A 19119-nucleotide genomic window follows, 5' to 3' on the forward strand; every position below is an offset into this window, starting at 1 on the left:
CACACACACACACACACACACACCCAGAATGAGCAGGGTGGGGGGGAGAGATCTTGAGATCATGATAAAGAGCATGAATGTCACTATGACATTGTTAAGGTACTAGGTCCAGTTTCTAGGTATGTAGGACAATAAATCCTCTTTTTCACATGTTTGAATTTCTATGACTTGCACTGAAAGGAATCTTGAAAAGTATGCTTACATGCAAGTACTAAAACATACTAAAACTCTAATTCAACCTCCCCTGAAGAACTCTAAGAGCGGGGGACTTGAGTGCTCATAAGATCAGATCCAAGTTTCTGAGACACTCCTCCCCTATTGCTTTAAGGCAAGGGTCCCTAACCTGATATCTTGACCCTCTAGGGGTATTATGAAAGAGTGTGACAGATATATGAACATCCCATCAAACTTTGGGTAAAATGATGTGGGCACCCAAATATATGTGCTTTTCTGGGGAAAGGGTCCATTGATTTCATCACATTAGTAAAGGGACTGGTAAACCAAAAGATATTAAAATCACTGATAGATGATCAAAAGCAAAAGTGCAGTGTTAAACTCTGAATTTCCATGTCTCTAAGTGTATCAGATAGCTTGACTTCTTTAATTTGAGATTTTGAAATAGTGGAGAAGCCATGTCACCATCTTGTTAACATCATGAAAAGACTTGTTTAAAGATAAACCCATTAAGTGCTTGAAATACGTCTTCTAAAAAGTTCCTTTCATTGGGGGCCATCTGTGGTTACCACCATCTGAAGGATGGGAGAGGCATATAGATTTAACAAATGATTAGAAATCCGCTTCCTAGAAAAGTTCAAATATTCCCTCGGTGTCCTGTAAACAAATAAAAGACTGTATTTTGTTTGTTCTATTTGCATAAAATAATAATCCTCAGCAGTATCAATACATTTCACGTGCCACTGATTAAATCTTGAATATTCATGCGTGCATTAAAAAGCCTTCTGTTGCTATGGTGGAACCTCATATTATGAAATGTGTTCCAGCTTTCCTTTAGGGAGAAGAATATTATAACTGAAAATTAAATCAAAGCTGTTGCTTATCAATAAGAACAATCAAGAAGAGAAAGAGGGGAGATTGCCTTGGAAATAGTAGCAGAGACCCAATGAAATATTAATGTTCTGTGGGCCTGGGGCCCAGAGAGACTAATATTCAAGCAGTAATGAGTGTCTTTAGACCTCAAGCATCCACTGTATGTATCAGTATCATTGTTTGTTTGAGTAATGAGACAACAGAATTCCAGAATGACAGGGACAGAGTTGAGGGAAATGGAGCAGGATTGCCCACTGAGGAGCCCAGCATAATAATGAACAGCCAGCTGGAGACTTTGGCTTTTGATAGCAGGCAAGTTCTACTCTAGGTAGGTAAAATGTGAGAAATAACTTTGCTTTAATTGCATGCCTGGTTAGAAGTAAAGCCCTTACTAACCCTTTGAAGTAGAATCACAGAAATCAAGAATGTCTGCAGACCCAGATTTCTCAACCTTGGCACTATTGACATTTTGGGGCTGGATAATCCTTTGTTGTCTTGGGTCCTACCCCAGACCTACTGAACTATAAACTGGGGCAATAGGATCATCCCTCCACGTGATTCTGAGGTTGGCTAAAGTTTAAGAAACAGTAATCTAGGGGCCCCTTGGTAGCTCAGTTAGTTCAGAGTCCAGCTCTTGATCTCAGCTCAGGTCTTGATCTCAGGGTCTTGAGTTCAAGCCCCACATTGGGCTCCATGCTGGGTGTGAAGCCTGCTTAAAAACAAAAACAAAAACGAAAAAAAAAACCCAGTAATATAACAACATTCTCATTTTACAACTGAAGAAACAGAGGTTGGTTAAGTGCTTACTCAAACTGGGTGGCAACCAAAGCCATACATCATATCTCCATATCTACAGAGTTTGCTAAACAGGGCCTTGCAGGAAGAGGTTGATATCCTGCAAGGATATTTCATTCCAACACCATGACATATGAAACATTTTGCTGCACAGCAAACATTCCCAGACTGGCTGAATATGTTTCTCAAATTTGGTCTTTCTCCTAGATTCCCAGGTTTTCTAAGTTTTCATGCAGAATCCTTTACTTTTGCTGACATTATTTTTCTAAAGACTATTAATTTTTACCTATTTTGTTTAGTCTTTCTGCCTACTTCCTTTTTCTTTTTTAACTACCTTCATCCCTAAGGTAGCCAGCCTTAAAACCTTAATGTATAGCCTTCCAAATCCTTTTTCATTATACAATCACACACAAACATATTCATATATATGTACACATATGCATATTATTATTATATCTAGCACATAAAACCAAGTATTTAGAACAGAAGCTAAAGCATTATAGAGGCTCAATATTTATTGAATTAATGGTTTGCTTTATAAAAATTGGATAATTATATAAATCATATATAATTATAATATATAATAATTTTATTTACATTATACTGTTTCTGGCTTTTATTACTCAATATCTATAGGTAATCTCTGCATTAGATTTAATTAATTCTTATGAATGGTTGCATAATATTTTACCACTATCAAAGTAACATCAATTTAACTACATCTCTACTTGATTGTCAAGATGCTTTTACTTTTTTGTCACTATAAATAAATAATGGCTAACACGTACTGAGTATGTGCCACATGTGAAGCATTCTTTCTTAGCCTTTTACATGTATAAAGTCACTGAGTTAAGGTTATTTTTCCTGTTATAGGAAACTGAACAGGGGTGGGTAAGAAGCTTAACCAAGGTTATGTAGCCAGTGGGCAACAAATTCTTCAGTGTGGCCCCATTGTCCCTCTCACTGCATTACATCTATACAAGCCAGTAATCAACACAGGTATACATACATCCTAATGGAATGGTGCTTTACTTCTAGTTGACAGTGTCCCACGAGTGGAATTACTGTGGAAGAATATGTGTATATTTTATAGATATATTGCTTTGCAAAAAGGCAGTGACAGTTTGCATTTTCACCAGCAGTGTAAAATACTCTTTCGCAGATTATCATTTAATATATATATTTATTATTTATTTCATTATGTGTGTGTGTGTGTTATTGTTTCTTTTTTGCCAATCTAGTGGGTGAGAAGTGATATTTCACTGTTACATTTATATGCTTTTTGGACAGTAGTGGGGTTGAGCATCATATCCTTATCAGCTATTTGGATTTATTCTACTACAAGTCCATAGGCTACAGGGTGGGCCAGCAGGCTGGAGATCCAGAGAATAGCTAATGCCACTCAAATTCAAAAGCTATGAGGCTGAAACCCCGGTTTCCCTTCCAACACATTTGTAACAGCTAATCCTTTTAGTAACTTTCCTGGAGATGCTAATGGTCAGACTGCCTGGACTTAATTTCTAACTCACCACTGATTAGTGACTGAGTTCCTTAAAATAACAGTAATAAAAATCTGCTTCACAGGGTTCCTGGGAACACTGGAAGAATTGCTCCTTACTTTATAACTTTTGCCTATTGTTATTTGGGATTTGTCATTGCTTTTTTAAAAAATATTTTATTTTTAAGTAATCTCTCCACCCATCATGGGACTTGAACTCACAACACCAAGATCAAGAGTCCCACGGTCTACTGACTGAGCCCGTCAGGTGCCCCAGGATTTTTCATTGCTTTTTGAGTAAATTGTAAGAATTTAGGGATGAAATCCTGGCCTTCCACTTATAAGACCCACAGAAAAAAATTTTTTTAACAAAATCATGTGGGGCGCCTGGGTGGCTCAGTCGGTTGAGCGTCCGACTTCGGCTCAGGTCATGATCTCGCGGTCCGTGAGTTTGAGCCCCGCGTCAGGCTCTGTGCTGACCACTCAGAGCCTGGAGCCTGTTTCAGATTCTGTGTCTCCCTCTCTCTCTGACCCTCCCCCGTTCATGCTCTGTCTCTCTCTGTCTCAAAAATAAATAAACGTTAAAAAAAAAAAATCATGTGTCTTGGGACCTTCTGTACCTTATTAACACTCTGTTTTATATATGTACCTTATATACAACAATCTAGATTTTTATGAAAGACACACAATGGGTGAATTTCAAATAAATGTTCCGAGTTTCACTAATGCAAGAAATTCAACCTATCAAAGTCTTTCCCTATTTGTCCTACAGACAGTTTTAGAAATGACAAGCAATAAGATCAGTCATTAAAATAAGTTTCATCTTTAGCATGTCTAAGAATTTTTAGATTTTTAGAAATGTAAAAAACTATAGTAGTGATGAACCTCACATCTTGAAGTCAGCCATATACAGTGCTGAGGTAGTCATTTTGGGAGATCTTAGGCTAGGTGAAATACTTCATAAGTGTCACTTAATTACTATCTCTCTGGCTTAGAAAGAGAAATACCAAGACCCCAGAAAATAACGATCAGAAACAAAGACTTTTAAAACTTATTTTACAAAAAATTATCAATCTGAGAGAGTTGTGTTTGTTTTAATGCTGTTTTAAGAATTAGAAATACAGGGGTGCCTGGATGGCTCAGTTTAAGCATCTGACTTCAGCTCAGGTCATGATCTCATGGTTCGTGGGTACAAGCCCTGCCCTTGGGCTCTGTGCTGACAGCTCAGATCCTGGAGCCTGCTTTGGATTCTGTGTTTCCCCCTCTCTCTGCCCTTTCCCCCACTGGTGCACACACTCTCTCTCTCTCTCTCTCTCTCTCTCTCTCTCTCTCAAAAAGAAACATATAAAAATAAGTAAATAATTGGAAATGCAAATAAAGTGCCTGACCCAAAGTAGTCTCACAGTAAATGGTAGCTATTAACCGCCACTCCCGGCTGTCAAGGACCATGTATTTTCGTATTTGGATCTCTTCCCAACGCCTACTACTTATTTGCGGATCGTAAAGATATTTATCGGATAAATGAGTGAATGACATCAGGAACAGACCAGTTGCACTCTGTGGCCAAATCCTGGAGTCCGGGATCCTAAATTAGACAGTGGGGCAGAAAGAACAATCTGGGTAAGAAGGCCTCCAACTTGCCCATAGTGCCGAACTACAATTCCCAGCATGCAACCAAACGCCGTGGTTGCAGTGCCTCCCGGAAAATAAATCTCCGGCTTTCCATTGGCCACGCAGGAGAAGCGCTTGTAGTTTGCACAAATACGCGCGCTCTAGCGTACGTACGCACGGAGATTGCGTAGATCTCCTCGTCTGAGCTCTGCGGAACTCATTTTGAAAACATTTTCAAGACAAAAATCAGGTAGGATTTAAAAACAGTTCCACTTCCGGTAACACCGGAAGCAATTTGAAGATGGCGTCCTCCTTTTCTAGCGGGCAAGCCAACGCGGAGGAGAAAAGTGAATTTCGTAACAAGAAGCCGAAGCCGGAGAACCGAGGTGAGGTTGAGGGAGAACCGAAGCCTGATATTTGGATATTGAGTTGCGATTGTTTTCTTTGGCTGTCTGGGGACGTGTAACGCTACCTTGAGTCTGCTTTGTGAAGTTGAGTACCTATCATTGCTGACGACTGGCGATGTTGGCCAGGCCTGCGGGACCCACTGGCGGGTATGGTGCCAGCCACGTGTTCCTGACCGCTTTTGCTAGAGGCCTTTCAAAGTGAAGATATTACAGAGTTTGTTTTCTGTAAAATGAGGAGGATTAAGAAATTGTGGAGGGCGCTGCGGGAAGCGCAGGAAGCGTCTGATGTAGAAGTGGCTGATAATGAAGCAGCTGATAATGAAGGAGTGAGACAGACATAGAGATACGGAGCAGGAGGTATCTGGCGTGTTCTTAACGCTAGTTTGCCTGTTAGTGAAGAAATTTTGGAACATTTATCCATTATTCCTCTTGGTCAGATGGCTAAAATATTAGACGACACAGCTCGCACTGTGTCTTCACAGACTTTGGACCGCCTTACTTTTAAATTGCCGTCTTGCTTTGTAGTGTGTTTTCATACATTTTCTTCAGTATGAAGGACAGGAAGAGGGGATAGAGAAGTAGCTCAAGACCTGAGCAACCAATCTTGTTTTACGTGTTAAAAACCTTGGACTGTCATTTTGTAGGCATTAGGGAGGTATTAGGAGTTTTGTTGCTGTTTTTAATTATGCAACGTACACGGAGTACTGTATGTGTACAGCTTGAAGAATAAAACCTACACGTTCCGGAGAAAGAACCATTACGCAGAAGCAGCATCACCAAAGTCCAAACCCCTCTAGCAGCACCTCTCAGATCATATTCTTTGCCCTCACAGGACGTGAAGTGACCATTCTGAATCGTGTTAGCAGTTTCTGTTCTCTTCGTAATCTTTCCAACTATGCACAAAATGGTTTGGCTTTGTCAGTTTTTGAATTTTATATGAATGCAAGAGGGCTGTAGACATTGTTCACATTGTTCTTAGGCTTAACTTTGTTTTTCTTATTCAGTCAAGAAGATACTGGCAGCTGTAGTTTATTCTTTTCATTTGCCGTTGACATTTCCTTCTGTGAACATACACATATCTGTATTTTCAGTCTGCTCTTGGTGGACATTTGGATTGTTCGCATTGTTTGCTATTATAAGCAGTGCTCCTATAAACATCTTTTATGTCTCGCCTAATTTGCATGTTGAAGAGTTTCTCCAGATTATGTACATTGAATTGGAATCCGTAAAGGTTAGGGTATGTGGAGGTAATACTAAATCTTTCTCAAAGGGGTGCCAGTTTACGCTCCCACTAGCAGTGGATGAGAGTTGTCATTGCTCTACGTCCCACACTAACACGTGATATTATCTGAATTTCAAATTTTTGTCATTTTGGTAAGTATGAAATGGTGTCTGGCTGGGGTTTTAATTTGAACTTTCGTTATTACACATCTTTGTACGTTTTGGGGCTATTTACACCCCCTCTATTGTGAAACCCCTGTATATTTCTTTTGCCAGTTTTTTGTTTGTTTAATTTGTAGCTGTTTAACTTGTTTTTGTTTAATCTGTAGCTGTCGATGTTTAAACCGGGTAGGGACTTGGGAAGATAATACATTTTAAGTAATCACAGTTGTAGAATTTGAGGTTTTGTTTTTTGTTGTTGTTTAGGATATTGGGAAGTGAATAATATATGAAGACTAATTCTCTGTGATTTGAACCAGAAATAGCAAAGTAGATACGAGTATTAGAAACGAAGCAAGTTTATGTGTGGTGGAGAACATGAACTACGTAGGCCCTTTTCTCAGACTTAGTGTGCATAAGAATCTCCTAGTGAGATTATTAAAACACAGATTCTTGGGCCTCATCCCAGAGATTCAGAATTGTTAGGTCTGAGCTGGAGCCCAAGAACTGGACATTTTTTAAAATTTATTTATTTATTTTGAGAGAGAGAGACAGAGAGAGAACCAGTGGGGGAGAGGCAGAGAGAGGAGGACAGAGGATCTAAGCAGGCTCCATGCTAATAACAGAGAGCCCGATGTGGGCCTCTAACTCTGGAACCATGAGACCATGATGTGGGTCGGAGGCTTAACCAACTGAGCAACCCAGGGGCCCCAAGAATCGCATTTTTGACAAACCCCTAGTTTATGCTGATGCTGCAGGCCTGTGGTTCATAATTTCGAGTAGTACTAAATTAAAACATAGCTGTTAGATTTAAGAGATTGCTAAAATCCAGGACCAGGAGTTTTAATAAATGATGTGGGAGATCACTTATGGCGTTTAGGAGGCATTTTGTTTTATTGACAGGAGACCTAGACTGTATCACCTTTGCGTCCCCTTAGGCAAGTCACTAATATTTTCGGACTGAATGTCTTTTATAAAATGACAGATGTCATGAGAGATGTACAGAAATAGGCATATGAAACCCCTTTGGGAAGCCTAAAACTCTTTACTAGTGATTAGTACCTGAGAGTGTACCCTGGAATATCAGCTTTTAAGTTTTACATGTGCACAAACACAAACATATGTATATATACGCACATATAAAGGCTCCAGTTCAGGAAAGTCTGAAAGATTATTTATGTTGAAAATAGTGTTGTAAACAGAGTTGTATTTGAATCTTCAACTCTGAGATAGTGTAGTGCAATAGAAGTTTCTTGAGGACCCCAGTGTCTGTCAGGCATATGCTAATTACCGTGGATCCAAAGAGGGTCCCTGCCCTTAAGGACCTTTGTCTTATGAGGCTGAAGTATTTACACATAATTTTTATAGTGTGTTGGTAATAATGACAGAGGCATGTTCTTTATTGAATAATCTAAAAAGCATGGGGACAGGAACTACAAGGAGAATAATTGGAAGCATGTAAATGTGTGCATGTAAGTGTTCAAAAAGTGTCCAAAAGAAGGGTAAAATTTTATGTGTACGTTTCTTCCCCTCTTTAGATGAATCGGAACTCCTCACTGTTCCTGATGGTTGGAAAGAACCAGCTTTTTCCAAAGAGGACAATCCCAGAGGACTCTTGGAGGAGAGCAGTTTTGCAACTTTGTTCCCAAAATACAGAGAGGCTTACTTGAAAGAGTGCTGGCCATTGGTACAGAAAGCCTTGAATGAACATGTATGCACATTTTATACATTTCTGTGAGATGTTGCCCTTATACCTTTACTTTCAAACAAGTATGGATGCCGATGGACTTTTTTATAAAGTAGTAGCATAACTGGTTAATTTAGTTCCTTTGGTATTTTATTTTATTATTTTTTTTTAATTTTTTTTTTCAACGTTTATTTATTTTTGGGACAGAGAGAGACAGAGCATGAACGGGGGAGGGCCAGAGAGAGAGGGAGACACAGAATCGGAAACAGGCTCCAGGCTCTGAGCCATCAGCCCAGAGCCTGACGCGGGGCTCGAACTCATAGACTGCGAGATCGTGACCTGGCTGAAGTCAGACACTTAACCGACTGTGCCACCCAGGCGCCCCTCCTTTGGTATTTTAAACAGCCTGGATAGAAGCTTTATTCTTATAATCCATTTGTTTTTAATTTTGTAATGCATTACTTTGAAATAGTCACATACTTTTAAAATTTTAGGGATCTCCTGGACTGTCTGAAAGTCACCTGTGACCTCCAGGTTTCAGGATGCCTGTTCTATACTGTGATTAGTTGCCATATTTCTGTATAGTTAGAGTTGAGGCATGTTCCTGGATGATTGCTTAATTTTCATTTTATTTTTTTATTTAAAAAAAATTTTTTTTTTAATGTTTATTTATTTTTGAGACAGAGACAGAGCATGAACGGGGGAGGGTCAGAGAGAGAGGGAGACAGAGAATCCGAAACAGGCTCCAGGCTCTGAGTAGTCAGCACAGAGCCCGACGTGGGGCTCGAACTCAGGGACAGTGAGATCGTGACCTGAGCCGAAGTCGGACGCTCAACCGACTGAGCCACCCAGGCGCCCCTTAATTTTCATTTTAAATGCAAGACAAGGATGTGGCCAACTTTCCCCTAGTTGTTGCCGCTGCCATGCCCCTCGAGCAGTGTATTTGCTTTTGTGTTTCAAACTGGATTGAAATCTGTTAGTGGAGCAACAAGTCCATTTAGTGGATATAACGAGCCTTTAAAAAGAAAAAGAATGTATCACATGTGGGTAAGGGTAAATACCATTTTGTACAGCTTTTGGGTCACTTACGTGTGGGGGTGGGGGGGCACATGTGCACACACCAGGTTGGGACATATGATGTAGTTCTCAACCATGTGACTGTTCTGGAGTTGTTTGTGCCCATTAAGTATTGGGCTGGTTCAGGAAACAGCAAGCATTTTACAGTGGTCTGCATCTGAGATTGAACTCTCGTAAACTCAGAGACCTGACCTTATGTTGAATTGTTCGTCACTCACTATGTTGAAATACTCTTCAGAGGATGCTCTCAGTCAGAAATAGCATTTTAATTTGCTTTATCAAATTCTGGCTGTTCATATTAAGATGAACGCATATATTCATGCATAACGTTCCAATGATTGCTTCCTTCTCAGTGTGTGAGGATTTGTTTTTAGTTTGTATTTAGCCAGTACAAACCAGCTAGAAAAAATTTTGAAAGAGAAAGTCCATTCTCACCCTAAGGAGCAGATCTACCGATCAGAGCTGGGTCCAAGATAGGGAAGCTATATGTAGCTTTACATTTTTACCTTGGGTCTTCATTTGCCTTGATACATATTTTTTAGACTAGAAATAGTCTTTATTCCAATAAGGACAAAGTATTCTAAAGCCAAGTAAGTATAAATGGTTTCAGGTGCCAGAGTCTCTAACATTTTGAAATATGAAAGTAATCAAGTATTAATTATTTATATCAACTCCCCAGCTTCCTCACAGAGGGAGTTGATAGAATTTGAGAGAGCTTAATGTATAGTAATTAATAGTTTGACTAGGATAGGCTCTCTGGTTATCTGAGATCGAATTGATTTTTAGACAGTTGTGTATTTGCTCTTTCCTTGTTGCAGCACATTAATGCAACCCTGGACCTGATCGAGGGCAGCATGACTGTCTGTACAACAAAGAAGACTTTTGATCCGTATATCATCATTAGGGCCAGAGACCTAATAAAACTTTTAGCAAGGAGCGTTTCATTTGAACAGGTAAATTTAGAATTCCAAAACCTTTGTTTTGTTTGCATCAACATCAGAAACAACATATAACACTGCATGCCTCCCTCTTAGAGTTTTCATTTTTCGGCTTAGATTTCATTAGCCTGGGCCTTGAAAATGAATTTATTTGTAAAGAATATTGATGGAGTATTTTCTTTATTTTCCCAAAGGCAGTACGAATTCTTCAGGATGATGTTGCATGTGACATCATTAAAATAGGTTCTTTAGTAAGAAATAAAGAAAGATTTGTAAAAAGAAGACAACGTCTCATTGGCCCCAAAGGATCTACATTGAAGGTATTTTTTATCAGTGGAAAACTTAAGTGTCTTCCTCTGTCATTAGTTTCCCAGTGTACTGAACTTCAACTTACTGTTCTTTTGATAACAGGCTTTGGAACTCTTAACAAACTGTTACATTATGGTTCAGGGAAACACAGTTTCAGCCATTGGACCTTTTAGTGGCTTAAAAGAGGTGAGAACCATTTACTATCTTTAGTTAATTCTCAGCAGAGAACAAATTAAATAATTTGGTTATAATACTTCATTGGATAATATATTGTTTTACAATTGTTATTCTTTTTTAGAATGTCCTTTGATTTACCAGTAGTAAATAAATACTTTGTGCTTCATGTTATTTGAGGCAATCATCACTCTTAGATCCTAACATATTACAGCCAATCTTCGGCAACTAAAGAGGTATCCGTTTCTGAATTAGAAGGTCTGCACATCATCACTCTTTCCACTACAAGTTTTAAATGGGTATTTAAGATTTTAGTCTATAGCACATATGGGAGATACGTAATTACATGTGCTCAAATGATTGGAGAATTGAATAGTGATAATTGTTATTTGCAGTAACCTATATAAGCCAGTAGAGGTCAGATTCTAAATAAACTTCTTTTCCTTTAAAATATATTTTGTTTTATTTGAATTTTAGTGTAATGTTTATTTAATGTATTGATGAACTTTTTTTTTTTTTAACTTATCAAATTGAATGTTACGAGAAAATCTGTGGAGCAGATACACATTTCTGTTAACTCCGTTTGCTGTCTGCTGTGAAGTATTGTTCCCTTTCTAGGACCTTTATTAGCAATTCTGTTGAACACCTTTCTCATAAATTATCTGCCCTTTTTCTCATGTGGCAATAGGAACTTAAATATATTAAATACTATATAATTTTATAAAATCTAAATATATTATTTAATTTTCACAGCAAAGCTATAAAATTGTATTTCCATATTATTTACATATTACAAATGAGAAAGCTGGAACAGGACAATTAAGTGACGTTCCCTTCCCATTATTTGAGGCCACATTTTCTGACTCTAAATCTAGCCTTCTCCCTAAACTACACAGTTCCAAAATGTTGCTGTATTAATTCTATATGTTACATTTAGCTGTAAAGTTGAGACACTTCATTGTATCTAAGAGAGTTTTACTGTTATGAAGAATCTAGAAGTCACTCAGCAGTTGAAGGACCTCCTGTATCCAGTTTGGTAGCTGTTGCCTAGTCCGTAGGATATGTTGCAGTATATTAATCCCCTTCCATTTAGTTTATTAAAACCTATGTAAGTGACTAATTGATTTTTCTTTGCAAATTTCAGGTACGAAAAGTAGTCCTAGATACTATGAAGAATATTCATCCAATTTATAACATTAAGGTGAGTGTTAATTATATATTATTATAACAGTGGTTGTCAGACTTCTTTTAGCTACAGAAACCTTTCTTGAAATTAAATCTTCTATGGAAGCCTAATGCACAAAACAGATGAACAGAACTATTTGGGGTAGAGATAGTTCAGCCTCCTCAACTCTACCCAGTCCTGTTGTTACATCTTTGGAGGCTTAGGTCTCTGGCCTACAGTCTGAAAACTGTTGAAGGGGATACTCAAACACATGACATAGTTTTTATACAGAGGAAATAAGCTTCATAGAAATGGTCGTAGATGATAAAAATCAGATTTTCTTGGATTATGGGCTTATTACTATATTTAAAGATGTGATCTTTCAGTATCCTGCCTTTTTCTGTTAAATAGAGTCTGGAATATTTCAGATTGGATTAAAACTTTTTTTCTTAATTTAACAGTCAAAATTATAAACTCTCTGAGAGAGATCTGTTACATCCCTGTGCACACAGGATTCGTGATGGTACTTGGAAATTTAATCATGCTGTAAGGGACTATGAGGGGTATTTATTAAGCAGTCCACTTAAATTTGATGAAGTTAAGTCACTCTTAGGGGTGCCTGGCGTGGTTCAGTTGGTTAAGCATCCAACTTTGGCTCAGGTCATGATCTCAGGGTTCGTGGGTTCAAGCCCCACGTTGAGCTCTGTGCTGAGAGCTCAGGCCCTGGTGCCTGCTTCAGATTCTGTGTCTCCCTGTCTCTGCCCCTCCCCTGCTCGTGCTCTGTCTCTCTCTCTCTCTCTCTCTCTCTCAAAAATAAATAAGCACTTAAAAGAATAAAAAATACATATATTTTAAGAAGTCACTAGTAAATTGGGGTGAAGGAATGATTTTGAGTTACTTTGGGACATTAAAAATAGAGCTAGTTTTGTATCTGATACCTGGTTTCCTTCCTTGGCTGTTCCAATGTGTGCAGAAGTCAATAGAGTGGGAGAAATGGGTTTTGTCTGATCGTGAGAAAGTTTACTTTTTTCTTTTCCTGTGATAATTAAAGTACTACCAAAAGCTTCCTGCTTTCAGGGGACATTACTAATTAACTCTCCCTGCTACTATTAAAGTTGAATTTTAAGGGTTTTAATGAATTAATGGTTGAAAAGCTGAATTAGATTAGTCTCATTTTCATCTCAATTATTTTAACAGTTCTGCATTTCTTTTTTTTTTAATTAAAAAAAAAAGTGTATTCATTTTTGAGGGGGAAAGCGCAAGTCGGGGGGGTGTGCAGAGAGAGAGAGGGAGACAGAAGATCTGAAGCAGGTTCTGTGCTGATAGCAGTGAGCCCGATGCAGGGCTCGAACTCACGAACTGTGAGATCATGACCTGAGCTGAAGTTGGACACTCAACCGACTGAGCCACCCAGCTGTCCATAAAGCTTTTTTAAAATTTTTTAAAAACTGTTTCTGCATTTCTTAATCTAAATTTCTAATGGTTTTCCAAAGCTTAGTTTTAGATTACTTATTTTTTTATGGAATTGGTTTTCTCCTACTGTGGAGATTAAGAACTACTCTTTTTAATTTTGTTATTTATAGGAACAGTATTTATAATGTCTTGGTTTGACAAATATATGGCTTATAAAATTAAAAATTCTTACTTTGTTCATATATTGTCATGACTAAAGACCTTAATGATTAAACGAGAGTTGGCAAAAGATTCTGAATTAAGATCACAAAGTTGGGAAAGATTTTTGCCACAGTTCAAGCACAAAAATGTGAATAAACGCAAGGAACCAAAGAAGAAAACTGTCAAGAAAGAGTATACACCCTTCCCGCCACCACAGCCAGAAAGTCAGGTCAGTATTAAATGTTGAATTTCTTCACATGACGGGGGAAACCATTTTAATCTGTTTTGTCAGAAACTTCATGGAGAGTAATTTAGGTGGACTTTCTGTATGTGAGTGTGTATGTGTTTGGGTGCGTATAGGTATAAGAAACTAAAGGTAAGTGTAAATAGGCTTATTTTGAGCTGAGTGTGTGGGGTGGAGTGGCGGCTTCACGGTATGAGTGGTTGGTGTCACTTGTGTCCCTGTAGCCAATCCAGTCTGCACTTCCCATGGATACACACATTTAATGATTTAACCCTTAATGCTCTCACTCTGCGTCAGCACCATTCTTATGACCACATGCTATGTGACTGCTCAGTTTTGAAGTCTTTAAGTGATGATATCTATCCTTTTTCTAAATTATGAATGTCTCTCATTTTAGCAGCTGTTTTCTGGCTCCTTTTTTCCCCCAAATTTCCTTTTCTCTCTTGGCCATCACTGTTTCCTTCATATTGCCGTTTCCTTCTATCATAGTTGTCCAGCAAAACTCTCAAACTTAATCAGTTCTAAAATTTGTTTTCTTTCCCATAATGTGGCTACTGAACACAGCTGGAAAAAGTCTTCTCTTTGGACTCTATCCACTATAAATTCACGTTTCCAGCCTCAGATAGGTCCTCACCGTTGTCTGGTAGTCTGTGCATCCTCTTAAGGATGGGGAGGAAGCACCCCTCCCACTCCTTGCTGATGACCCTGCATTTCAGTTTATGGAAGTATTTAAGACCATCAGGTGAGAACTCCTTCAACTTCCTTTTCTCTCACCTGTAATTTTTTTTTTTTTTTTTTCCCATCTGCACCCAGTCCTTTCTTTACCTGTTCTTTGAATTCTGTCTTCACCTGTCTCCTAAGGGATCTTACTTCATAATTCACTCTCTTGGCTATATCTTAAAGTCTTTCCTCTCTACTAGTTCTTTGTTCTCAGCATGTAGACACATCCCCTTCTGTGTTGAAACAGCCTGCTGTATATTCCATGAACACATCACCTCCTTTCCTATCCCTGTGCTTTTTCATGTATTTCCTTTAGCTTAGAGTATATTTCCTCTTCATGTCACTGCCTTTATGAATTAGTCAGATTTTTGACTTCACTGTCTTCACCTCAAGGACACTGTGCCTTTTTTAGGAAATGATTTCTCATCTACCTTATTTCTCATGTAATTATAAATACTGCTTTCAACAGATTGATAAAGAATTGGCTAGTGGTGAATACTTTCTGAAGGCAAGTCAAAAGAAGCGACAGAAAATGGAAGCCATAAAGGTAAGACTCTGTCTAGCTCACAACATTGATAGTACAATTCACAGAAACTTAAATTCCTACTTAACTATAAATTGTGTTCTCTAATGTATTTTTTTTAATTAATAACGCAGGCTAAACAAGCAGAAGCTCTCAGTAAGAGACAAGAGGAAAGAAACAAAGCTTTTATTCCACCTAAAGAAAAACCAGTTGTGAAACCGAAGGAAGGTAAGTGCTCGTTTTCCAATTCTTGATGTGATATGAAAGTCTGTTTTTGAAAAGTAAACTCATGAATTTGTCTGAATCTCTTTGAGTGTTAACTAAAGAAATAACCATCTTTCATCAGTTCTCTTGCTGCTTCATTAATCATTAATCCTAGGGACAGGAGACCACAGAAGTGTTTTATAATTTATTAGCAGCTGATGCCTATTTCAGAGTCTCCAGATTGACAGTCCTCTCCTAACCTCTGATTGTGCTGGAGAAGGACTCTTCATTGTGAAAGCTCTAAACCAGGGCAGTGAATCCTCTGTAGAGATCAAAGTAACGAAAGCAATGAGGTCCCCAAGCTCTGTTATCATGCCTCTCAGAAAGAGCTTATCAGAAGTTACGCTTTTCTTCTCTTTACTTATGTGATCTGTGGCTTAAAGTTTGATTCCTATATTATTAACGATGGATTTCTGATCACCTTGGGCTAAAGGACACCATCAAAGTAGTAGGAAGGTCTTAGGGGCTGTTAAAAGGACACTCCGTGAAAACAGTGTTCTGTCTTCTCTTCTCCATTCCTAGTCTCATTTGATCCATCCTGCCCTCTTCTGTGTTCTCTTTCCCACTAGTAACACCTGTACTCTTCCCTAAGTAATTTTCCGAAGTAGCCAGTGGCACAGTGAGGGGAGGGGAGTCACTGGCATTGTTGTACATGACCTATTGGTCAAGACCAGACATGACGTTACTATTTTAGTTTCCTGTATTACATCAGTGTTAATAGCTTTAAAAGTACTGTATTCTTCTATGTACGTCACTGGTTATATAAAAGTTAAAAATGTCATAAGCATTAGAATTTGCAGTTTGTTCAGCCTGTGAGTTTTCTGCTTAGGACGTTGTTCAGTAGCCAGTTTAATCTCAGTTTATGATGATTTAAAATGTAGCTGTTTCACTGTAGTGGAGGCTTTAAGTCTCTGCTCCTCAAGTTGCTGGGGAAGTTTGATGATATTTTAGCTGGTGATTCTCTTATGCTCTGAACACTGTCCTTTACATAGTGAGGAAAAGTTGCATTTGTGTCTCCTCCTTTGTCTTTGTTGTTCAGGCTTTTGGCATTGATGGTTGGATTCTGTTAGGAGGATCTCCAAATATGCTCAGATTATTGTCTTTATTACCAAAATCTTGTTAAATGAAATACTACTAGTCATTCATTGAACTAATATTTGGAAAACTTTATTTTTGAGTTTTTATGTGTGGTATTAGATGAAGTAGATTTGACCTAAAGCTTCATGATTAGTTAATTAAAATTATTCAAGCTGGAAGGTCTACGTGGTAATATTCTTCTTGAAATGTAATTTCAAAGTATTTTAGTGTGCAGAATTGGAAATTGGCATATTAATGAGTACTCTAAAGTTCCAAAATATGGGAAAGAATATAAGTAAAAATAATCCAATCTCAAGTACAATTTAGGGGGAAAAATGAAGTTTTAATATTGTTGAATTCAGTGATTTGTTCAGATAGCCAAACTATAATGCCATTTTCATGTGTACCTTCATTAATGTACTTAGAAAGTAATTTATGATTTTTTTTTCTCTTAAATGTCTAACATTCCTTTAGGCAGGTGCTTTATATTTTACAACATGACCTTTCACTTATTACAGTACTCTAAAGTTACTGTACCAAATACATATTCTTTATGTTTTATTTGGTAAAGCATAAAGAATTACATATGTTGTTTTTAATTTGTCTAGCTTCTACCGAAAATAAAATTGATGTAGCCGCCATCAAGGAAAAGGTTAAGAAAGCAAAGAATAAGAAACTGGGAGCTCTTTCAGCTGAAGAAGTTAAGCTTAAAATGGAAACAGATGAAAAAAAAAAGAAGAAGAAAAAGTAACACTAAATAAACCCCCTGAACTAGAACTCATTAAGCTATCTCCTTTTGTAAAGGATTTTGAGATACTAGGATGTTCGTAGCCTTATGTGTGAGAAGACTACCCTGATCACATTTTTCTAGTTCGTGTCATTCTTCAAATCAGTGTTTATATAAACAGCTGTTTCTTTATAAATATAAATTATTGTATTCTCTGTGTGTGAGTTTTTAATTTTAATGCTGCAGAGTGGTATGTATGTCCTTGTGTACCATGCACCTTTTCTGTTTTGGCATGTTTGCCTAAGCATATTAGGTGTAATTTTTTAGGTTGTTTATGTAACGATCTTTTTAGAATGTGGCTATTGTAATTATCCATCAAATCCAGTATTTGCTGCCACTGTTTAGTCTTTACATATAATCATGTCCCACAACTTGGTTTTGAGGAAAATAAATACAGATTTTGCAGTGCTGTCTCTAATGATAATGAGTAAACATTAGGTTTCTTTTTATAATCTTACTTTATATTATGTTTAAGATTAAACAGCCCATAAGCAAAAAGCAAAAAGCAAAAGCCTCTTAAATCCCTTAATTACTCTTTTGAGTCTGGGAAAATGGGAAACCAAAGACCTCAAATTGCAAGAGAGTGGGGAAAACCAGATGTTTAGCATGGAAGCAGCATGCAGCAAGTTATGTAGAAATGTTTTTACTAATGAGGGCCAGTGGAGTCGTTTAGAATCACCTAAATCTAGCACATTCATTTTTTAGTTTTAGAAGCTGAGACACACACGGGCTGAGTTACTTACTGAAAGTCACAGCTGTGGCAGCCTGAAAACAATTCTTATTCACAGAAAAGTGGGAAGTAAAAATGAGTTTATTCTAGAGTTAGGAAGTTGAGACTTTTTCTTTTGATGAAGGGTTTATTGCAACATTTTTTTCTGAAATATTTTAAAATAAGAAATAAATACAACCGTTATTTTTTTTTAAGCCATACATGAATGAGTTGCGGTTTTTTTCTGGATTTAGTTCAAAAGAACTGAGGGTATCTGTGCTTGACCCAAATGGTCATTATGACACCCAGTATTAGGATTGGTGGACTAACAATGAGAAAGAGAGATAAGTTCCTGTTGCGCACAGATACTGGCCAGTCAGGATACACAATAGAGTAGTAACCTGTGAAACAAACATCAGATGTGCTCTTAAATGTTGTTTCTCATAATGCAGTAATATAATTCACATCGATCTAATGGAACAGTTAAAAGATTTGTATACATACGTGTGACTTTGTCTCGTTGTGGGTTAACTGTGGAGTCAGAAGAAAGAAAAAATACGTACGTTTAAAATTTTATTTTAAAAAGCCAAGTTGCTATTTATAACCATTAACTGTTGCTTTGACTTTATTGCAGTGTTTTTTAAACATTAAGATTTTTTTGTACTAACTATACTAATTTGACATTTTTAAGTTGACTTTATAAACTTTTTATATACTACTATAAGTGGAAAATCATTTTACATACCACAACTAGCAGATAATAAATACAATTACAATGAAAATTAAACCATGAGAATTGAAAAATAAAGAATTACATATTAGGAACAGTCAGTGTGAGCAATGTATTAAAATATTTTCCTGGAAATATGTTCTTTCCTGAGAAGAATGATACTATTTATGATCAGTCAGTAATAAAGAGACAGTGACCTCGCTCTCCGTCGTTCCAGTATGTCATTCAATTGTCAATAGGGATTTGGCTCTCCTGTCATAATTATTCCTCTCCTTTTACTGAGCTTTATTCAGATTTTGACATTCAGAGCACTAGGAAGAAAATTCTACATCTGCCTTAGCCTTCATGATACTTTTTTTATTA

At 37.4% G+C, this 19119-nt stretch overlaps 2 protein-coding genes across 3 annotated transcripts in view; one reads left to right on the forward strand and one right to left on the reverse strand.

The window, feature by feature from the left end:
• KRR1 (KRR1 small subunit processome component) overlaps positions 1-18958 on the forward strand; it is a 113893-nt gene extending 94935 nt beyond the window's left edge. The window contains exons 1-10 of one of the 2 annotated variants that reach the window (XM_025926774.2): positions 5199-5337; positions 8277-8449; positions 10321-10455; positions 10635-10760; positions 10852-10935; positions 12068-12124; positions 13761-13931; positions 15136-15213; positions 15324-15417; positions 17139-18958. In XM_025926774.2, coding sequence (XP_025782559.1) covers positions 5253-5337; positions 8277-8449; positions 10321-10455; positions 10635-10760; positions 10852-10935; positions 12068-12124; positions 13761-13931; positions 15136-15213; positions 15324-15417; positions 17139-17281 — 1146 coding nt within the window. In that variant the 5' untranslated portion in view covers positions 5199-5252 and the 3' untranslated portion in view covers positions 17282-18958. Of the gene's footprint in view, positions 1-5198; positions 5338-8276; positions 8450-10320; positions 10456-10634; positions 10761-10851; positions 10936-12067; positions 12125-13760; positions 13932-15135; positions 15214-15323; positions 15418-17138 lie in introns of those variants that run through there. The other variant, XM_086712784.1, reaches the window with a different exon arrangement.
• Positions 18111-19119, reverse strand: part of GLIPR1 (GLI pathogenesis related 1) — a 30087-nt gene continuing 29078 nt past the window's right edge. The window contains exons 7-8 of the mRNA XM_025927038.2: positions 18531-18557; positions 18111-18427 (exon numbers count right to left, since the gene is read on the reverse strand). Of these exons, the coding sequence (XP_025782823.1) occupies positions 18282-18427; positions 18531-18557 (173 nt within the window). The 3' untranslated portion in view covers positions 18111-18281. The remainder of the gene's footprint in view (positions 18428-18530; positions 18558-19119) is intronic.

This window comes from Puma concolor, chromosome B4 (genome assembly GCF_028749965.1).
Source record: "Puma concolor isolate L17-30 chromosome B4, mPumCon1.1.hap2, whole genome shotgun sequence".
Classification (NCBI taxonomy): Eukaryota; Metazoa; Chordata; class Mammalia; order Carnivora; family Felidae; genus Puma; species Puma concolor.